This window comes from Geotrypetes seraphini, chromosome 2, assembly GCF_902459505.1.
Source record: "Geotrypetes seraphini chromosome 2, aGeoSer1.1, whole genome shotgun sequence".
NCBI classification, from domain to species: domain Eukaryota; kingdom Metazoa; phylum Chordata; class Amphibia; order Gymnophiona; family Dermophiidae; genus Geotrypetes; species Geotrypetes seraphini.
In genome coordinates, this window is record NC_047085.1 from 252,363,522 (window position 1) to 252,386,901 (window position 23,380).

At 44.8% G+C, this 23,380-nt stretch overlaps 1 protein-coding gene across 3 annotated transcripts in view; it reads right to left on the reverse strand.

Moving 5' to 3' along the window:
• Window positions 1-280: 280 nt before the first annotated feature.
• Window positions 281-23,380, reverse strand: part of XRCC6 (X-ray repair cross complementing 6) — a 116,544-nt gene continuing 93,444 nt past the window's right edge. For all 3 annotated transcript variants that reach the window (XM_033929366.1, XM_033929365.1, XM_033929367.1), the window contains exon 13: window positions 281-1,082. In XM_033929366.1, the coding sequence (XP_033785257.1) occupies window positions 880-1,082 (203 nt within the window). In that variant the 3' untranslated portion in view covers window positions 281-879. The remainder of the gene's footprint in view (window positions 1,083-23,380) is intronic.

Here is a 23,380-nt window from a genome sequence, read left to right on the forward strand (position 1 = left end):
AAGGCAACTGCAAGTTTACACATCAATGATTTTTTTGCTACAGGACAGGATTTCCCTGTACTGTTCACCTTAGATGATCTTGAATCACTTTCTGAAGTGTGCCATAAAATAATTCAGAGTAGCAGACAGTATCTGGAATGCATACTGATAAGGTTGTCACCTTAGAGCAGGGGTGTCCAATGTCGGTCCTCGAGGGCCGCAATCCAGTCGGATTTCCCCAATGAATATGCATGAGATCTATTAGCATACAATGAAAGCAGTGCATGCAAATAGACCTCATGTATATTCATTGGGGAAATCCTGAAAATCCGACTGGACTGCGGCCCTCGAGGACCGACATTGGACACCCCTGCCTTAGGGGCTGGTTATAATCTCTTAGATTAGGCTTTAGTATAGAAACATAAATATGATTGAACTAGACTGCAGTGTGTCTAAGATAATTAAAACTTCCTTACCAAATCAACTTCTGCTTTCTGCTCAGAATAGGCAGTACTTCACCATACCAAACCATGCAAAGCCTACACATACCCTGACATGCCCTTACACCAAGACTGCAAGATTATCAAGTTTCATTTAATAGTGTCCTGTACCTTATATCCTCCTACACAAAAAGAACATCTCTGTCTCAAATCTTTCATATTTCAGAAAGTAGCCAATCAAAAAGAAATGATATAGACAATGCTTAAGATAAGAAAGAACCTTAACACTCCCAAACACTTACCCCATAAACATTCATTAGGCCTTTTACTGGTATTGGCTCTATCCAACTACTTTATTGCATTGCTCTTCAATTTTATGGTAGATAAGGTAGACCCTGTTTCATATTATGGCAGCAGCATCAGCAGCTTCACTCTGACTTTATCAGACCTGGCTTTCTCATCAGTGCTTCTTGAAGTAGTCAGACAGTGCATCTACCAGTTCCTGCTTCTTGCTGCCCTTCAGCCCATAGCTCCTGCAGGCCTCCTTCAAGACAGGTACCGTTAGTTTACCCAGAGTGCCGTTTTTCACATAACTCTTCAGATTCTCTTCAGAAACAGAAGCTTCAGTTTTGACTTTCTTCTCTGCCTGGCTTTTGTCTTCACCTGTTGTGGAAAGGTATATTTATAATAAATCAAGGAATATTGACTGCTATCGATACCATCTGGATAAGTAAAAGCAAACAGGACCACCTAGAGGAGATGATTCAGGAATACAACAGTATTCATTACAGATCTTCTAGAATCTTCAATGCCCCTTGACAGGATACAAAGCCCTGCAAACCTTTTCAAAAGCTATCACAAAAATAGACCAGAATGCCCCACAGGCTGATGATTTCACTTGAAATAAGCAAGCCTCAGTCCTTGGAACTTTTCTTAAAAATATATACAGGGCAGTAACTGTGTTAAAGACCATTACTCACTGAAAAATTGCATAAACATAACCTACAATTCATAACATCGCCTCACAGTGCGCATAGGCCTGCTGTGAAAGTGTACCTGAAAGCTAATTTAAAAAAAAAAAAAAAACCCAAACCAAAAACAGCTAGAAGCAAAAGTGGACAGCACTGAAGGTACAAAATATTTAAGAGTTATTTCCGACATGATAGAGATTGCCCTTGGTTCTTTAACACCCCTCCCTCCCCCTCCCCAAACCATAACTTACAGTGGACTAACATATATATTCGAATATAAGTCGAAACTCCCATTTCCCCCCAAAAAAGGAGGAAAAATGGTTGACTCAAATATAAGTTGGGCGGCTTACTATTCAAGTGCCCTGCCCTGTTAGGCTCTGTATCCAGCCCCCCTCCCTCCCAGGCTCTGCACCCTGTCCCCCCTCCCTGCCTTGGTCTTCGTACCTCCTCTGACGATCCCTGGTGGTCCAGAGGTGCAGTGGGCAGGAGCGAGATTTCCGTGCTCCTGCCCTGCTGCTAACCCGGTCGGTGGTAGCTGCTGCGAGATCGGGTTTCTTCAGATGTTGAGCGGCACCGAGCAGGAGTGCGCTTTTAGACTGGCTCCTGCGAATTCTCGCGGGAGCCAGTCAAGAAGCTGCTCAGCGCCGAGCAGCAGCACCAAAGCACATTCCTGCTCAGTGCTGCTCAGCAGCTGAAGCAACCCAATCTCGCAGAAGTCACCACTGATCGGGTTAGCAGTGGGGCAGGAGCGCAGAAAACTCGCTCCTGCCCGCAGCACCACCAGGTAAAGGCAGAGGAGGTTCGAGGACAGGGCAGGGAGGGGGGACAGGGTGCAGAGCCTGGCAGCGGCCTGCAATAATTCTGGGAGGGGGGCACTGGCCCAAATATAAACGGGGACCCCCCAAAATCCCGGTTTATATTCAAGTATATATGGTAAGCTACTCACTGATGGGGAAAAGTAGAAACCACAGAACAAACAAGAAAGGTTGTTGATATATTATACATCAAATTATGTAAAACTAAAAAACCTGCACGTTAGATTTAGCTCCTAAATTGAAGTTGCTTACTTGCAACATGGCTTTAATAGATAGCAATGGAGAACAAATTCATATCAAGTAGATTTTATTACCAGACCTCAAACACCCAAGGCACTACTTATTGATTTTTCATGCCCTTACTGGGGTGATGTATTCATCATCGGTCTCGGTAAAGTGACGTGTGCAAATTAATTTTTAAATTGTTTTTAACAGGCTCTATAAAGTTATAAAGTGCTTATGTAAGGCTCTTAAATCAACCAACATTATGCATACAGTTCTATTTCTGTACCATCGAGCCTACTGGACGCCACTCAAACTGTCGAAAATTGGATCATCAGTTTCGAATCAATGTTGGTCCTGCATGCAAGCAGTGGGGTCTTTAGATCACATGATATTTCATTGTTCTTTCCTGTCCTCATTTTGGACTGATGTATGGGCCACCATATGTCAGATACTCCCCATTACGGAACAGATCTCTTTGTCCATTGTCATTTATGGGGCTGCTGCTCTTCAGAAGAATCAATTGGACAAATATGAAACTAGATTACTCAAATGTTTATTACTCATTGCACTTAAATCCATTTTGTCAAATTGGAAAGACTTCTGGTGGAATACTGTATGTTTATATTTGAAATATGAGCTCATAGCTGCAGAAAAGACTAATTCCTATCACTCTTATAGTAAAGTGTGGTCGTCTGTTCTGTCATATTGTGGTTCTACATAGCTGTTGTGACTCTTATTTTGTCTTCGCTATGCCTTTTCTCTCATGTCACTGGTTTGCATTACATACTTTGCTATACTTCCTACATAGTGTCCAAGTTGTGATTGCACTACTTGTGAATATATTTGTGTATCTGCATTGCACAGTTTTGTTCTGCGTTGTTTTCTGTGTTCTGTACATTTTAAAATTCAATAAAACTGATTGAACTTAAAAATAAAGTGCTTATAATGCTGCTTGCAGATATGTGCTACAACTACTACCAGGTATTTCATACAGGCTCTTGTTGCTGCCAAAAGGAAAGACTCTTGATAATGTGACCCCAGAAGAACAAATTAGAGGAGTTGCTTGTGGGATGCAGGTAAATAAGTTTATGGGTGTAGGTATACTTGAGATTCTTTTTTTTTTTTTATAATTCTTTATTCATTTTATATTTTACATCAAGTGTACAGAAATATCAATATTTAATATACAACATCACTTGAAAATCTACAACTTCTCTCAAAAAGAAGATTCAATATCCATAGGCAGTCCTGTGACCCAGGAAGAGGAAATTCAGGGCCCAGGAGGTCATCCTGAATTTTCCAGGTTTTAAAATTTTTATTCGTTTTTATAACTTACAAGTGTAACAGGAAATAACATTTGAATTGTAAAACATCACTTGATTTGCTATAATATCATCTGAAAATCATGAAATTTAGCCACCTTTTCCATCCCTAACACATCAAAAATTTTCATATATTATATTATACATTATATGATTTAATAAAATATCAAAAAATACCATCCCACTCACCCATTCCCATCCCTTCATTTCAATTATCTTATTTTGGGAAAATGTTTATTGCTCATTACAAAAGTCTGTTAATGGTCCCCAAACCTCTTGAAATTTTATAGAATCATGCTAAGCGCTCTTCTGACCAGCACCAATTTTTTTAGGTACCATATACAGAATTTGGGCCTCAGCAGTCTATATTTAAAAAGGTGGTGGTCTCAGTCCATTTCCCAATAGACATACGCCCTCATTACTAAATACAACCCACCATCATTGTTGGCATCATTGTTGGCACCTTCAGCAGCATGGCCAAACAGACAGGAATGGAAAATGGACTACTAGAGGCAGATTTACCAGACTAGAATGTAAGCAAATTGGTAGGCCTCTATGTAGTACCTGCTGTTTGGAACAGAGGGTTCTATCTGCCAGTGCTCTTGGTCTAGCATCTTTCATGAGCACTAAACTGAATAGGAAAAATGGGAAATATGAAGAAAAAAAAAATGAGAAAGCATGCGTTCACTGTAGAATTAATGATCTATTATAATACACTACTTAACCTGCTTTCCTTTTTAATTTCTTATAATATTCATTATCTTTACCATGGTATGATGCACTTTATCCTACACTTAATGAAGAGAAATTGAGAAAAGGGCATTGTTGATCTTCAGTGTTCAAAATGGCAATTGTGGCTGCCCAAGAACACTCTATTGCACTACAAATGTTGAAATGATGCACTCATACAGTGCCGGATTTACCTATAAGCTAAATTAGCTACAGCTTAGGGCCTCACAAGCTGCAGGGGCCTCACAAAAGTTCAGAAAGTAATCAAAATTACTAATCAGTTTATGCTAAAAATTATTTTTAAAATTCCATTTACCTATTGTTTCTAGGGTATGTGATATGGTGGAACTTATTAATAAGGGGCCTCCACGTTTTATGTAGGTTAGGACCTCACCAAGTCTAAATCCAGCACTGCACTCATAACTTAATGGTGGGCTATTCTTTTAGATCCAAAACAAATGACTGTGGAGTCTGATGTTGCCGATGTAGACTTTATTGGAATCAAAATAATCAATAAAACATCCACGACTTATATATCAAGTCGTGGATGTTTTGGGTTGTTTTTTTTTTACTATTTTATTCCAATAAAGTCTACATCGGCAACTTCAGACTCCACATTCGTTTGTTTTGGATTTTCATCTGTGGATCTACAGGGTCAACTTCTTGGTTGGGGCTAGTTTTTTAAGAACAGAAAGCATTGCTATATCCTCCAGGTTCACATTGCCCTCTCCAAAATGGTGAGAAGATCTTTAATATTCAATAAGAAAAACGATTGCAAACCTTGATTTGATTTCTTTTTAACTTTTGACTTTCTTACACTGTATGTTGCTTAAATTTAGCTCTGTTGGTTTTAGATTTCAACCTGTTACCTCTGTTTTTTGGGGGTGTTCATTATTTTATGTTAGGCGTCCATTAACTAGAATTGGATTTGGTTTTCAAGGGAGCCTATAAAGGACATGCTTATAGAAAGATGAGAAATCCAGCCCTGTTTTTGGCATTGTACCCTGCATTGAATGGCTCTCTGGAGTTTGTGAATTTTAGATAGTTTCCTTGGGGGAAGGATATTTGTTTTGCACTAAATTTGACTGCACTGCATTGCACTACTGAAATGTATTGTATGGGTTCCAATGCAGGTTGAATGGGGTATGATGAGAAGGTGGAAAAAGAAAGACAGTAAAGTTTAAGGTATGTGAGTTGAAAATAGGCATTTAAAAAATCTGCATCTGCAGACTGGTCTATAGCTGAAGGCCAATTTAGAGAATCTTGCAGTATTATCTAAGCTAACTGAGAGTGATATGTCTACCTGTAGGAGATACTGACCAGAAGATTATGCCATGAAACTAATCTTAGCACGCATTCCACAGTTTGTTTCTAGTTTATCATCTGTCTATAATACGGTATTATCCTCTATAGCTCCAGTCTCCGTAGTCTCAAAAAATCTACACAAAAACTTCATATGGCTTTCACTTCCAATTAAAATCAGGAATAGGAAATGATTTAAGATCGATTCCATTTTAAGAAATTGTTTTCAGGAACAAAGTTATCATATTGTATATAATATAAATGTTAAAAGAACGGGAGAATTTTCTATAGCCCCAGGTACGTTAGATAGATTGTGAGCCCACCGGGACAGATAGGGAAAATGCTTGAGTACCTGATTGTAAAAACCGCTTAGATAACCTTGATAAGCGGTATATCAAATCCTAATAAACTTGATAAACTTGATATCCTCTTTGTATTGCTAATGTTGTTTCCATTTTATATATATGACATACAAAACTCCACCAGAAACTGTAATTTAATCTGTTCTGATTTTTCCAATTGAATGTAATCTGTTGAATGGCAACTCCAGTCAAAATAAATAAAAGCTTGTTGTTATTTAAAGAAATCTGACTTTTTGCTCTCATTGACGTGCCAAATAAAATAGTATCATATGTCAAGGCCCTAACAACTTATTTATTTGGGTCCATATTGATTTCCAAAATATCAATATAAATGGACAATAGAATAAAAGATGATCTAATGTCCCAGCCTCAATCCTGAATTGTCTTTGAAAAGGAACTCATTTAGATTTGTAAGAGCTAAGATGGGTCTAAGGCAGGGATCTCAAAGTCAGGTTTTCAGGATTTCCCCAATGAATATGCATTGAAAGCAGTGCATGCACACAGATCTCATGCATATTCATTGGGGAAATCCTGAAAACCCGACTGGATTGCGGCCCTCAAGGAGGGACTTTGAGACCCCTGGTCTAAGGTCTCTTAATTTCTTTGGAATCAAGAAATCTCAAAAGCTCCAGGGACTAATGCCACTGCTCTCTGTTGCACAAGATGGTGGATTTCTTGCCAAAGAATGTGGAAGGTGCAAGTATTTAGTGGAAAAGATGCATGGAGAATGATCAGTCAGGGTGGGTACAGAGCAGCCCTGACAAGACTATAGATAAAACCCCCAGGAGTCTATGGTGTACCTCCCTCCCTGACTAGCAGGAAGAGAGAGATGCCATTTAGTGGATTTGGCCATGCTAGAAAAAGGTGAGTTATAATATTTTTAAATAAATTAAAAATGAGATGGTTCTAGGCTGAGAAGCTGACTAACCTGTACTGGTGAGGAGTCTGTTGTGGAACTTGAAAAGTCTGTGGCTAGTAATTTTATTATAAATCACAGTAACCACAGCCTACAGAAAAGTTTGTATGGCAAAATTCACAAAAACATTTTATAATGTGATTTCACCTCAGAATGTGGAGTTTTATACCCCCATCCGGGGTTTTATCGTGTAAACATGCACACTCCTGTTGACTTCATGGGCAACCAACCACCTCCCTATTTTAATTATTAACTTTTATTTATTCTTCTTTATTTTCTTAATTTTAATTTAATAAATTACTTCAAAATGATTTCTTAAAATGGCAAAAAATGCCCGATTCTATTTCCAATGCCGATACAGCATTTAATCTTATCAATTGCTGTCTACAGTCACAGCCTATCTATTTGTGTCACACAAATTATTTCAGTAGGGAAATCGGCAGACCAGTGCATTGTATATTAAATTCAGATTCAAAGCGGTATTTATCTTGAAGATGCTAAATTTAAGCAGTTCAATTCACTTTTAGTCCGACGCAGCCTGCATTTGCAGGGCTGTCTTCGCTCCCAGAAATGACGTTCATTTTGTGCTGATCGTGCTCCCATGGCGTCAGGGCTTTTAGTGCAACGATAACTTAGCAGCAGCAACACACCACTTCTCTGCTGATTATAGTTACCGTTGCACTAAAAGCCCTGACGCCATGGGAGCACGATCAGCACAAAATGAACGTCATTTCTGGTTTGTATTGACCAATCAATAATCAAGCTGACTTGCTTCAAAAAAACAGTTGATCCATTCACTAAAAACTGAAAAAAACTTCTAACCATCAAAAAAATGCTTGCCACTCCACTCTTTGATTTACCCTAATGGCCATACCATTTTCAATTAAAAAATCCAGCATTGTTCACTCTGATAAAGCTTCTTCTTAATATCTCCTCTGCAAAATGGCACTGTCACTGAATCAATGACTGCACATCGGAAGTCTTCAAATTTGTGCTTAGCTTGCTTACAATGCCTGGTCAAAGCATCGACAACAATGTGATGATATATTGTGCTTGTGTTCACAGAGCCGGACTTTAAATGCTCTCGAAGTGTGGCCAATATAATATAACCAGCATGGGCAAATCAGTACATACACCGCATGACTAGAAATGCAAGTAGTTAGTCTCTTCAAAGTACCGTATTTTCGCGGATATAACGCGCACCCGTGTAAAACGCGCACACGGGTATAGCGCGCAGAAACCACACTTGTATGTACGGAAACTTTTGTATACAGCGCTCATGGGTATACCGCGCATGCTGCCCGACTCTCCTCTGGCCACCCCGACTCTCCTTTCGCCCTCCACTACTCTCCTCTGGTTGCCCCGACTCACCGTTCACCCGCCCTGACTTTCGGTGCACTGCCCTGCCTGTCCCCCTTGAAGGTCTGCCTGTCCCCCTTGAAGTCCTGTCCCCCCTTGAAGGTCTGTCCCCATCCTGAAAGCCTGATGCCCCCCCTCGACGTCCGATTCTTCTCCCCCCTCGGCAGGACCACTCGCACCCCCACCCCGAAGGACCGCCGACTCCCTGACAATATCGGGCCAGGAGGGAGCCCAAATCCTCCTGGCCACGGCGACCCCCTAACCCCACCCCGCACTACATTACGGGCAGGAGGGATCCCAGGCCCTCCTGCCCTCGACGCAAACCCCCCTCCCCCCCACCGACCGCCCCCCCCCAAGAACCTCCGACCGCCCCCCCCAGCCGACCCGCGATCCCCCTGGCGACCCCCACGACCCCCCCACCCCCCTTCCCCGTACCTTTGGTAGTTGGCCGGACAGACGGGAGCCAAACCCACCTGTCCGGCAGGCAGCCAACGAAGGAATGAGGCCGGATTGGCCCATCCATCCTAAAGCTCCACCTACTGGTGGGGCCTAAGGCGCGTGGGCCAATCAGAATAGGCCCTGGAGCCTTAGGTCCCACCTGGGGGCGTGGCCTGAGGCACATGGTGCGAGGTGGGGGTAGGGGGTCGCCGTGGCCAGGAGGGTTTGGGCTCCCTCCTGGCCCGATATTGTCGGGGAGTCGGCGGTCCTTCGGGGTGGGGGTGCGAGCGGTGGGGGTGCGAGCGTCCTTCCGGATGATGAATCGGGCGTCGGGCGGGGTGTGAAATATGTAAAAAAAAATTTGTATACCGCGCTCAGGCATATAACGCGCGAAGGGTATGCGCGGTACGTAAAAACGCGCGCGTTATATCCGCAAAAATACGGTAATGTTTCTTCATTGTGGGATATCAATAACAGTTCCCATCATACAATGGTTGCATTTATCATGGCCCTTGGACCAGCATAACATTCCATCCACATATCCGCTTTACACAATTTGTCACTCAAATTCTAATCTCTGCTATATGCTTCATATCCTTCATGTTTTGATGAGATTGCAAAATAGGCCAGTATTTCTTAGCACTTTAGTTGATTTTATAGGACACTGTTTTTCAACCGCCGGTCCGCAGACTGGTGTCGGTCCACAGGAAATTTCTGCCAGTCCACGCAGGGCCGGCAAGATTAAGGGACAGGCGCAAAAAAAAAAAAAAAAAAAAAAAAAGCCGACAGGAAGTCTTCTTTCCGACGTCAATTCTGACATCGGAGAGGACGTTCTGGGCCAGCCAATCGCTGCCTGGCTGGCCCAGAATGTTCTCTCCGACTTCAGAATTGACGTCGGAAAGAAGACTTCCTGTCGGCTTTAACAGCTGCAGCATGGCAGTAAGAGCAGGGGAAAGGAAGGAGGGAGGCTTTTTTTTTTGAGCGGCAGGGAGGCAGCAGGCTGGCTTTGACTAGGGAGGGAGGGAGAGAGGTAGACAGGCAGGCAGGCAGGCTTCGGGGGTGGGACAAAGTGTGGAAGGCAGTGAGAGGGACATAGGAAGGAGGCACTGGGGGCACTAAAGACATAGGAAGGGGCACTAAGGACTTGGGAAGGAGGCACTAGGGGCACTAAGGACATGGGAAGGAGGCACCGGGGAAACTAAGGACATAGGAAGGAAAGAGGGAAGGAATAGAAAGGGACAATTCTTGGGCCTGAGTGCAGAAAGAAAGAAATGAAAGAAAGGATACACATACAGAAGGAAACGCAACCAGAGACTCATGAAATCAATCACCAGGCAGCAAAGGTAGGAAAAATGATTTTATTTTCAATTTAGTGATCAAAACGTGTCAGTTTTGAGAATTTATATCTGCTGTCTATATTTTGCACTATATTTATCTATTTTTCTATAGTTACTAAGGTGACCGAGCTCGCGGAAATGGGGTTTTAAAATTTTAGTCCTAGTAGTTTGCCGGTCCACAAAATAATTATTTTATTTCTGCCGGTCCACGGGTATAAAAAGGTTGAAAAACACTGTTATAGGACATATGAGAAAAAGGGAGACGCATACCACAGACTGCTAGGGTCCGCCTTGGGGGTCAGCACTCAAGAAAAGGATCTGTGTGTCATTGTAGACAATAAGCTGAAGCCTTCCACCCGATGTGTGACAGCAGCCAAGAAGGCAAACAGGATGCTAGGAGTTATTAGAAAAGTGATGGTTAACAAGACTAAGAATATCTCTCAATGGTGCAACCTCACCTTGAGTATTGTGTTCAGTTCTAGTCTCCTTATCTCAAAAAAGATATAGCAACACTAGAAAAGGTTCAAAGAAGAGCGACCAAGATGATAAAGCGGATGGAACTCCTCTCGTATGAGGAAAGACTAAAAAGGTTGGGGCTCTTCAGCTTGAAAAAGAGAAGGCTAAGGGGAGATATGATTGATGTCTACAAAATCCTGAGTGGTGTAGAACTGGTACAAGTGGATCGATTTTTTTACTGCATCAAGATTTACAACGAATAGGGAACACTTGAAGTTACACAGTAATACTTTTATTTATTTTTTTTTTTTTAAATAAAAGCTTTTATTAAAATAAACACAGCAAACATTACATATACATAGGAGATGCAACAACAAGAAAACAACAAGCAATACACCACACTCCAGAAAACGCCCTTAGTGTAGCCAAGAGCAGAGACATGTGCAATCCCCACAGTCCAACAAAAACCACCCACCAGAACGCAGCCAATACCCCCCTCCCCCTCCCCCCAGGGACAAAACACTATACCTACAGCACCCAAAAGGTTGAGAATCATCCGATTTTATACGCAAGCAAAAAATGGAAGAGAAAGATGATTATAGGGTCCCCCTAATCCCAGTCTTTCCAGTCCAGCCCCAAGCTCAACTCAGAACCCCCCTCCACCCCTGCCACAAACCCCCACAGAAGCCCGAAATCTACGCCAAATGTGAGCATAGCCATGGAGTTTGCCATGTCGTAGGGCCGTTAAATGGTAAAGAAGCTGCCAATTAAGCAAGCGTTGTTCCACCATGTCCCATGTGGGAGGGTGCGGTTGATTCCACAAGGAGGCTATTGCCAGTCTAGCAGCAGTGAATGCCAACTTGCAAAACAGAGAATCCCCCCAAGCTAGATCCAATTGATGCCAGAACAACAAGGCATGACGCCAATCAACCGGAATCTGGATATCCAGGATCTGGGACACTCGAGAGAAAACCCCAGTCCAGAACCCACACACCCTCCCACATTGCCACCACATATGGAAGTAGGTACCCACCTCCCCACAGCCCCTTCAGCAAAGATCACTCCCACCCCCCTGCCAGCGTGCCACAACCTGAGGGGTATAGTTCCAATGAAAGAGGACCTTATATCCATTCTCTATCAACAAAGCAGCTATACCCGCCGAGGAAATCTCTGACCAGATATCACCCCAAGTGTCCCAGGAAATAGCAGAGCCCCAATCACCCTCCCAAGCCCTCATGTAGGGATGCTGTGCTCCCCGACAATTAAGGCACCGATATACAGCGGACAGAGCTCCCTTCCGGAGCACTGGACCCAGCAACAACTCAAAGGGAGTCTTGCCACCCCTCAAATCCCCCAGTAGACCCGAGGTCCGGATATAGTGAACAACTTGTAGATAGGGAAACAGATCCCGGACCCCAAAGTCGAACTGACCCCGGAGCTCTGCAAAGGGTCTAATACGGCCCAAGACCGGATCCCACAATTGTCCCACACAAACTAAGCCTCTAGATTCCCAATCAGTAAACACTCCCCTACCCCTTCCCGGTGGAAAGTCTGGGCTATGTCTCAACGGGGTATACCAGGAGTGGCGCCTACCCAACAATAAACCACCTCGAGTCTGGTTCCATACCCTCAAAGAAGTTCCAACCGAGGACAGGCCACCCGCCAACCGCACCCTGCCAGGTAACCATGGTCGATGTAACAAAGGCATCCCATCACTTAAACTTTGCTCTATCACCACCCATGGCTTCGGCGTCTGCGTCTGCCACTCTAAAAGGGCGCGCAACTGGGCCGCCTGGTAATATTTTACCACATTGGGAACCCCCAACCCCCCATCACTCCTCCCCATACATAGGACCTTCCTACTCACTCTAGGTCTCCGACCAGCCCAAATAAAATGGAAGATATGCCTTTGGACCCCCTCCAACGCTCTTCTGCCCACCCAGAGCGGCAATACCTGGAATAAGAACAAAAGACGAGGTATAATCATCATCTTCACAATTGCCACCCTGCCCAACCAAGAAAAATACTGATCTTTCCAACTAAGCAAGTCTTGTCGAAAGCGGCGAAAGAGCGGAGGAAAATTCAAATCATAGAGATCCACTCCCGGCGGTCTGAATCGGACCCCAAGATATCGCAGTGAGTGCTGCACCCACCGAAACGAAAACCGGTCACGGAGGTAAGACACTCGGTCGTCAGGCAGGTTAATATTAAGGAGCTCAGATTTTCCAACATTGACTCGAAAGCCCGATACCTTACCAAAATCCTCCAACTCCCGTAATATAGCAGGCAAGGAACTTTCAGGATCCTCCACCGTGAACAAAATATCATCCGCAAACAAAGCCAACTTGTAATCCCCTCCCGGCACCATAACTCCCTTAATATCCCGATTCATCCGCACCCGCTGCACCAGGGGCTCCACCGACAAAGCAAAGAGGATCGGGGAAAGAGGACACCCCTGACGTGTTCCCCGTGCTAGAGAAAAAGTCTCCGAGTACCCCCCATTCACCTTAATACAACCAAGCGGACAAGTGTAAAGGAACCGTATCCAATTCCACATGCGCGGGCTTAAACCCACCGACTCCAAGACCTGAAACAAGAAAGGCCAGGAGACCCTATCAAACGCCTTCTCAGCATCGATAGATAGAAACACTGTTTCCCGCACACCCTCCCTGGCCCGTTCAAACAGGTTACAAACCCGTATTATCGCCCACCTGACATCCCACTACAAAGCCCGACTGATCCGGATGGATCAGCCTGGGAATCCAGCTCATCATTCTGTCCGCCAAAATCCGCATGAAAATCTTAGTGTCAACCCCCAATAGCGAGATCGGTCTATAGGAAGCACATTGAAGGGGGTCCTTCCCCTCCTTGGCCAACACCGTTACACCCGCCAGTCGCATGAAGAAGGGAAGGGCACTATTCTCTTGCAAAGAGTTAAGGAAGCGCAACAAAGGAGGCAGCAAAAGATCCTGGAAACGTTTATAGTACCGAACAGTAAAACCATCCAACCCAGGCGACTTACCAAGTTTCATAGAACGCAGTGCTCCACAAGCCTCGATCAGCGTGAGAGGACGGTCCAACCGCACTACATCATCATGTGCAATCCGGGGCAACGCCGTCGAAGTTAAATAAGCATCCAGGTCCTGCAAGGGCCCAGGATCTTCCGGAGTATATAGATGGGAGTAGTACTCCACAAAGCGGGCACGAATAGCATTCTCTTTCTGCAACAGCTCACCTGAGGCCGCCCGAAGCGAGAGAATCTGATTGCGCGTCTGCCGCACTTTCAGACGATGGGCAACCAGTCTACTAGCTTTATTAGAAAACTCAAAGTATCTCTGTTGAAGAAGTTGCAAATTATGGTTTAATCGCTCTAAATCTAAAGCTTGGAGATCCCGGCGTGCTTGAAACAATCGCCCACGCAATTCAACATCCCAAGGGCTACGCTTATGCAAGCTCTCCAACCGACCAATCAGAATCAACAAAGCCGCCGCATCTTCCCGTCTCTTACGCTGCCGGGCCGAGGCCAGGGCAATCAATCTGCCCCTAAGGGTAGCCTTTAACCCCTCCCAAACCGCTTCCAACGAAGCTCCACACTCCACATTCACATCCAAATAGTCCTGTATCCACCCCTCAATCTGTTCTCCCACCTCCGGGTCATCTAGGAGACTATCATTAAAATGACAGAATTTCTGTCCCGAGCCCCCACCCGCCCCTTGTAACCGCACCCAAACCGGGGTATGATCCGACCACGTAAGGGACTCAATCCCCGCTGACTCCACCCGACGGAGCAGTCCCCGCTCCACAAAAACATAATCGATTCTAGAGTAGGAGGAATGTAGTCCCAAAAAATAAGTATAGTCCCTAACCGAGGGATGTAACCACCTCCAACAATCCACCACATTCAGAGTTGCCAATGCCTCTCGCAACAATTTACGATCTCGTCTCCCAAAGTAATCCGCCCCTCCCCGAATTATCCAAATGGGGGGTCACAGTAAGGTTAAAATCCCTTCCTAACACCAGGGCCCCCCCCCTTAAACCGTAGAATCCGAGGCACCAACTCACGAAAGAAAGCCCCCCTGGCCCTCGTTAGGGGCATATATATTAACCAGGGAGTGCGAGACCCCCTCAATCAGGGCCTCCATTATGATATATCTACCCTGAGGGTCCCGCACCACCCTATGGACTTCACAATGAATCCCCTTACGAATAAGAATTCCCACCCCTCCCCTCTTGGAAGTGCCCACCCGCGAAGCCCACCAAGCTTGAGGAAACCTAGGATCCCTAACTATAGATTCATGTGACTGAAGCAGATGAGTTTCTTTGACAAAACAGACATCAGCCCTCAGGCGCAGCAGTTCTCTAAAGAAAGCTCGTCTCTTATTAGGGGAATTCAGACCCCTGATATTATAAGATACCAACCTAAACCCTTCCATATTCCAAATAAAACAAGGACAATGCAAACCCAACCCCATCATACTCGTCCCCATATCCCTCTCTTCCCCCCCATCCCTCCCCCAAAGTGAGAGTCCTCAGATCTCCCACCAGCATACAAGGAAGTGAACCATCCCCATGGCCCCTTACACAAACCCCACAACCAAATGTCAACTATCAAGAACAGTACCCACACCAATCCCCATGAACCAATCCACCAACCCCACATGCCCCCCACTCCACAATTCGCACTCCCCCCTCCCCCGCCCCCCCCACTCTGCAATGCTCCCCTACATATCACAAGAACAACCCATCAACGTCCCCTTCCCACCATAGCCCCAATCCAGTCCATGGGCTTCCCCCACAAAGCACCCATCCAACACTCAAAACCCAGGTACCCATCCCCAAGGAAGGAGTCAAGAAACCCCCCACACAGGCATGAAAAGTACATAAGAAACTGGAACAAAACAAACACAATCAGCCCTCAGGGGGGGGCACTCGAAGAAGAAGCGGCAGCTCGGAGAGGGGGTCCTCCCCCTCGGCCACCCCTCCCGCTCCTGGATCCACTCTCCACGCGTTGCCATCGGGAGGGTGCGGGATGCCCCGCTCGGTTGGGTCCCGCACCCCCTGCAGGGGTCGCCTCCTACGGAATCTCGATACCCGCTTGTTGCAACAGACCACGAGCCTCCCGAACTGTGGTAACTTTAGTATGGACTCCATTGATAGTGATAACTACCCCAAAAGGGTAAGTCCAGCGGTAGCGCAAATTGCTGCGCTGCAAAGCCTTGGTCACTTCTCTGAATGCCTGGCGTTTCTGGAGCGTGCCCACAGCCAGGTCTTGATAGAACTCCAACCGATGACCTTCCCAAGTAACCGTGCCCAACTCCCGAGCTCTGCGGAAGATCTGCTCTTTAAGGACAAAGCTCTGCAGACATAGCACAATATCTTTAGGTTGATCCGTTGTCCGGGGTCCCAGAGCTCGATGCGCTCGCTCAATTCCCGGCTCCAGTGTGTCATCCTGTAGCAGCCACCTGATCAGCTTGATGGTAGTAGCACAAACATCTTTAAACTCAGGCAGATCCGGTAGGCCCCGCACCCTCAAGTTATTACGCCGGGTGCGGTTCTCCAGGTCCTTGACCTTGTCCAGGAGAAGTTGGTAGTCGGCAGTAGCAGTTTCCAGAGATCTCTGCACTCCAGTCACATTTTCCTCGCAGCTATCTAGACGCATCTCTACCACTTCGACCCTCGTGCCCACCTCCACCAGGTCAGTGCGCAGCTCCTGCACTGCCTCCCGAACTTGCACCGCCACCGCCGAGATTTCGGATTTCACCTCTGCAATCCAGCGCTGCATGTCTGCTTTAGTGAGCGGTTCCAGTGAGGCACTCTCCGGCAGCGGGTCCGTGACCATATCAGCCACAGCCGCGATGGCTCCGCTCAATTTCACCGCCTCCCCGCTACTCGTCTCCAGGCCCACGCTGCCACGTGGAGCCCGGCCCAGTGCTTGCTCCATCGTGCGCTGGCCAGGTTTTTCGCCGGGCAACTTTTTTCGCGTTGCCATGGTGTCCGCTGTCCCCCCACACACCACACCAGCACCCGGGGGTAAGAAAATCGCACAGTTTATATACCAATATGATAGTTAAAACGCCGGCCCGAACGGAGCTCTCAGTTCAAACTCCCATCCGCGGCGATGACGTCACCCAGAGTAATACTTTTAAAACCAATAGGTGGAAATATTTTTTCACTCAGAGAACATTTAACCTCTGGAACGCATTACCAGAATATGTGGTAAGAGCAATTAGTGTAACTGTTTTTAACAAAGGTTTGGACAAATTCTTGGAGGAAAACTCCTGCTGTTGAGACATACATAGGATGGTAGCATGGAATGCTGCTACTATTTGGATTTTTGCCAGGTACTTGTGACTGGGATTGGCCTCCGTAAAGATGGGATACTGAGCTAGATGGACCATTGGTCTGACCCAGTAAGGCTATTCTTAAGTTCTTATGCTGCCAGCAGTAAGTAGTGCAAAAAGATTGGTGGGAATGAAGTGAGGGAATTATGAGAGATATATAATGAAACATAGTTTCATAGTTAATTAAAAATTTGATTAAACGCTTATCATAACATTCAAAGCATTGTACAATTAAAAAGCTAAAATATAAAATGGGGGAACAAACAACAGATAGTAGACAGAATCTTCGTACAATCACACATACTTGGATTGGGAAAGGGCAATTGTAAACAATAGGGAAAAAAGGGAGAACTACAATTTTTAAGTAAAGTAAACATAAAAGGATAACACAATAGGATAAGAAGTAGGGACTGGCTTCAAAAATAAAAGACTGAAGGATTGGAAAACTCATTTGTAGGCATCTTTAAACAGAAAACATTTTAAACTAGTCTTGAATTTGTCCAAACTTTGTTCTGCTCTAATAAAAAGTGGGAGGGAGTTCCAGTTTAAAGGAGTAGTGACCGAAAAAAATGGTGGCTCGATGAGTGCCAATTATTTTAAGTGAAGGGACATTGAGGCTATGTTGCGAGGCAGACCTTAATGTTCTGGGAGGATCATATGGTAACATAGTAACATAGTAGATGACGGCAGATAAAGACCCGAATGGTCCATCCAGTCTGCCCAACCTGATTCAATTTAAATTTTTTAATTTTTTCTTCTTAGCTATTTCTGGGCAAGAATCCAAAGCTTTACCCTGTACTGTGCTTGGGTTCCAACTGCCGAAATCTCTGTTAAGACTTACTCTAGCCCATCTACACCCTCCCAGCCATTGAAGCCCTCCCCAGCCCATCCTCCACCAAACGGCCATATACAGACACAGACCGTGCAAGTCTGCCCAGTACTGGCCTTAGTTCAATATTTAATCTTATTTTCTGATTCTAGATCCTTTGTGTTCATCCCACGCTTCTTTGAACTCAGTCACAGTTTTACTCTCCACCGCCTCTCTCGGGAGCACATTCCAGGCATCCACCACCCTCTCCGTAAAGTAGAATTTCCTAACATTTCCTTTGAATCTACCACCCCTCAACCTCAAATTATGTCCTCTGGTTTTACCATTTTCCTTTCTCTGAAAAAGATTTTGTTCTACGTTAATACCCTTCAAGTATTTGAATGTCTGAATCATATCTCCCCTGTCTCTCCTTTCCTCTAGGGCAGTGATGGCTAACCTTTTTGAGCCCGAGTGCCCAAACTGCCACACAAAACCAAAGAATTTCCTCAAAGTGCCAGCACGTCAATTAAACCTTAATAACAAGATTTTAGTATCTAAAAACTCTTTATAAAGTTGCCTGAACTATGTAACATCATTTTTAAAGGTTGGAATCTTTGTATTGTCAGAGAATCAATTTGATTCACAATCCTTTGGTTTTCATTTCAATTTATTGGCAATTTATAATGTTTTAATGATTTCATTCAATTTAATGAATTTAGGAAGAATTTGATTCAGTTATACAATATATTTTAAATGTATTATTCACATAACATGTCAAATGTATCCTGAGTAAAAAAAAAGATAAACTTCTTAAAACTGTTAACTGTGTCAAGACTCGGTGTGCATTCCCAAAGAGTCTATACATGTTTTTTTTGTAAAATTTACAATCAAATTAGAAAATAGTTAAATAATTACATTTCTAATAATATGATGTAAAGAAAACAAAAGAGCTTTCAATTAAACCTACCGTTTTTATTGGAAATTCCAGATTGGAATACAACAGGGCCATGTAAAGTCCCTTTTTTAAATAACATCTTTAAATAATATTTAAATAACTTAGAAAGTGTCTTAACTGCAAACTGAAAACACTGCTTCATGTAAACATATGCATTGGGCATGCTCTGAAAAAAATTAATGTGATTTTTGTTGTTGCATGCATGCTGATAACTTGTCAATCCTTAGCTCATAGTGCTTTAATTTCAGAGCAACACATGCAGCACTCATGTCATCCGTTAATCTGTTTCTAGCATCAGATTTTATATGATTCAAAGCCAAAAACAGCTGCTCACAAGCATAGGATGACCCAAACAAAGTAAGAAGAGCAATCCCAAGTGCTTTCATGGACTTAAAATTGTCTGGCAGAGAATTCCACGCTTTTAGGATTTCATTTTCAGAACTGCTAGCAGTGATTTCATTTGTCACCCTTTCACACTCAATACGTTCAAGAGCCGCATGCAGGTCATTGAATTTACTTTTCCAGATAGAGCTTTCTTGAAATTCCAGTAGCTCCATTTCCAAATTTTGAATATCCAACCACTGTAAGCAGGAAAGATCAAGATCTTCAAATGTGGACTTTTCTGGGGAAGTTATAAATGAAAGGGTTGTCTCCATCTTACGGAACTGAGAAAATCTTTTACTAAAATTCTCCTTTGCTTCGGCTACAATGGTGGAATATGCTTTGTGGATTTCCTGGTGTTTTTTATGACTGTCCACAAATGTTGTAGAATTATCCAAATGTATTTTTAGGTTGGGAAAATATTTTAGCTGTCCACTCTCAAGGTCTTTTTCAAAAACATGCAATTTTCTCTCAAAAGCTTTGATGTCACTAAACATGCTTTCTGCTGTTTTTCCCATGCCTTGTAATTTTTTGTTTAGTACATTAAAGTGGTTAGTAAAATCTGTAAAGAACATGAGGTTGGTAAGCCAGGCCATGTTGGTGAGTTGAGGATAGTCTTCCCCCTTTTCGTTCATAAATAGCCTAACTTCTTCCAAGCAGGCCACAAATCTCTCTAACACTCGTCCTCTGTTCAGCCACCGGACATTATTGTACATCAGTAAAGTGTTATATTGTGCCTGAACCTCATCAAGAAGGGCTTGAAATTGTCGAAAATTAAGAGCATGCGCTATGATGAAGTTCACCATTTTTGTTACATCTTTGAGGACATCGTCAAGTTTTTTGCTGCTTTCTTTGGCGCAGAGAGCCTCTTGATGTATTATGCAGTGAAATTGAATCAGTGGATGTTTTGCTTCCTTAGCAAAGAAATGAATGAATCCTGATGCTGTCCCCACTATGCTAGGTGCTCCATCGCTAGTAACTGAAACTACTTTTTCTGGACTTATGTCTAGTGATGAAAAAGCCTCCATCACAGCATTGTGGATATCTATCCCTTGTGTTATTCCAGGCAAAGACAGCAGTTTTACCAGCTCTTCGCTCATGATGTCACCAGTAGCATAACGCAAAATGAGCGCTAGTTTTGCATGGTTAGTAATATCTGTACTTTCATCCAAGCACATGGAGTAGAAGGGTGCTTTTTATAAGTCGCAAGTAAGCTGTTGACTAACATCAGCAGCCATTCGCAGAACCCTATCTTTTGCAGTATTTCTGCTTAGCGGCATCTCAGAGATGCGCTGCACAATTTTATCCTTGTTTTGGAAATCATGGAAGAGTGAATTACTCCCAGCCAAAATTGCCTGAGGGGCTTACCATGTTTTGCCATGCACAGTGAAATTTGAAAGCTGGCAACTGTAAGATGATTAGTTTTTGAAAGATAGTTGCTAAAACTAAGAGACTGGGAGTGATATTTCTTTAATTTTCCTACAAGGAACTCTTTTCTTTGAGCTAAACCAAGTTCAGCAACACTGTTATGGTTGGTCTCAAAGTGACGTTTGACACTTGATGTGCGAGACACATCACTTTCATTACACATAATACACAATGCTTTCCCACTGCGTTCAATCACTCCATATGTACTCTGTCCAGGCCTCTTGGAATGGTCTTCCACTATCTGTTTTTGCTTTTTTTGCTGTACTCATTTTCTTTGTTCAAGACTTCAAGTCTACAAAAAGATAAAATTTGTATAATAAAAAAAATCTAATGAAGTGCTGTATACAAATCCGTCCCCATAAAAAAATATGTGATTGGGGAATTTTACTAATTGTAGACATCCGTTTTGGTCAAAAAATATACTGTCCGGGTGAAAACCGGACTTGTGCAACCTGAGTGTATGGGAAAAAGACTTTTATTTTTAATTATTGGAGCCTTTGTTATTTTATTATGATGTTTACAAAAGCACTGTGAAGGGCCACATATACACTTTACTGTTTTTTGCTATATTGAGTTTTCCATAATGTACAGCGCAGAGGATTAGTGTGTTGGTTGTTCACAGAGAGCCCAGCCCTCCTCTCAGCTTACTGAACTTCTCTATGCAATCATCCTAAGCAGCTTTTTTATTTCCTCGAATTTAGCATGTTCCCCATGGAAGATACAGAGGTTTTTACAGAGGAGCACATTATAAGACACATTAACTTCCCCCCATATCCTCACCTCTCTAGCATGGGAGCACTAGGAACTGTTCCTGATTACAGATGTCACATGTGGAGTCACACTACAGCCTCACTGAGTTCCTGTGACAGACTCAGTGTGAAGCTTCTCTTCCTCCCCCCACTTCCCCCTCACACACTGCCTGGCTCATAGGATACTAAGGGGAAGACAGGCAGGCTAAACATCCACTCACAGGACTGCAGCCAGCAAAGGAGGATGGGGCGCGACCCACCGGGACAATGCCCGGTCCTCCCAATGGCCAGTCCGGCCCTGTTGCCAGGTGAGCTGCAAAGCAGAGACCGGCACACTCGCCTCCCACCGCGCCGCATATCTTAATTGCGGACTAGAGAGTTGCGCGGGGACAGAAATCCCACCCGTCCCCACCCGTCCCCGCCAAAGTCTCACCCGTCCCCACCCGTCCCCGTGAGGAATCACACCCGTCCCCCGCGAGGAATCCCCTCCGTCCCCGCCCATCCCTATAAACTTCAGAAATAGTTATTTCATTTAATTATGCTACTGAATTAAAGGCTCTGGTAGAAACCCATTTACAAATAAGCAAAAAGACTTTATTAATTTGGAAATATTAATTGGGAAGAATATACACTTTGTAAACGGGTTTCTACCAGAGCCTCTTTTGTTTATAAATTTTTATCAACACAACTAATATACTACTTTATCCTGAAGCAAAAAAAAAAAAAAGAAAAAAGAAATAGAATTCTTTTCATACCTTTGTTGCCTGGTTTCTGCTTTCCTCATGTTCTCATTCAGTTCCTTCCATCTACTGTCTCTCTTCCTTCTGCGTCTTCCATTTGCTCTGTTACTGTGCCTCTCCCTTTCTCCCCCCTTCCAAATTGGTCTGGCACCCATCTTCTTCCCTCCGCTCCCCCCATAGTCTGGCATCTCTGTCTTCTTCCCTGCCAGCGTCTTCTCCCCACTCTCTCTTCTCCATTTCCTTTCAGCGTCATTCTCCCCCCCCCCCATCTTCCCCATGTCCTGTCAGCATCCTTCTCCCCCCTCTGTCTTCCCCATGGCCTTTTAGCATCCTTCTCCACCCCCCCCGTCTTCCCCTTCAGTGTCCTTCTCCACCCCACCCCCCATCTTCCCCATGTCCTTTCTGCGTCCTTCTCCACCCCTTTGTCTTCCCCATGTGCTTTCAGCGTCCTTCTCCCCCCCATCTTCCCCATGTCCTGTCAGCATCCTTCTCCCCCTTCTGTCTTCCACAAATGCTTTCAGTGTCCTTCCCCCCCACCCCGTCTTCCCCATGGCCTTTCAGCGTCCTTCTTCACCCCTTTGTCTTTCCCAGTGCTTTCAGCGTCCTTCTCCCCCCTCCTCTCCCGCTCCGGGTGCAGCACAGCCGGCCAGGTCCCCTTACTTTTGTGGCGCTTCCGTGACCGACAGACCGACAACAGCCCCGGTCTGACAAACCTCCCTGCCCTTAACCGCGAATCTAAATTTCCTTCTTACAGCTGCTGTAAGAAGGTAATTTAGATTCGCGGTTAAGGGCAGGGAGGTTTGTCGGACCTGGGCTGTTGTCGGTCGGTCGAGTTAGCTCCACAAAAGTAAGGGGACCTGGCCGGCTGTGCTGCACACGGGGCGGGGCGGACCGCCCCCCTCCCTTGGTAGCCACTCGAGCCGCGAGGCTATTCCTCCTTACCTACCCTGCCTGCAGCACAGAGCCGAACGGAAGTCTTCCCGACGTCAGTGCTGACGTCGGAGGGAGGGAGGGCTTTGTTTAAGCCCTCCCTCCCCTCCAACGTCAGCGCTGACGTCGGGAAGACTTCCGTTCGGCTCTGTGCTGCAAGCAGAGCAGGTAGGGAGAAAAGCCGCGCGACTTAGTACATCCAGCCCCGCAGGAACCCCGCGACCCTCGGAGGCATCCCCACGGGATCCCCGCGACCCGTGCAGCTCTCTATTGCGGACCTTCCCGCGTGCCAGCTGCAAGGCCTTCGCGTGCCACAGCTGGCACGCGTGCCATAGGTTCGCCATCGCTGCTCTAGGGTATACATATTCAGGGCTTCCAGTCTCTCCTCATACGTCTT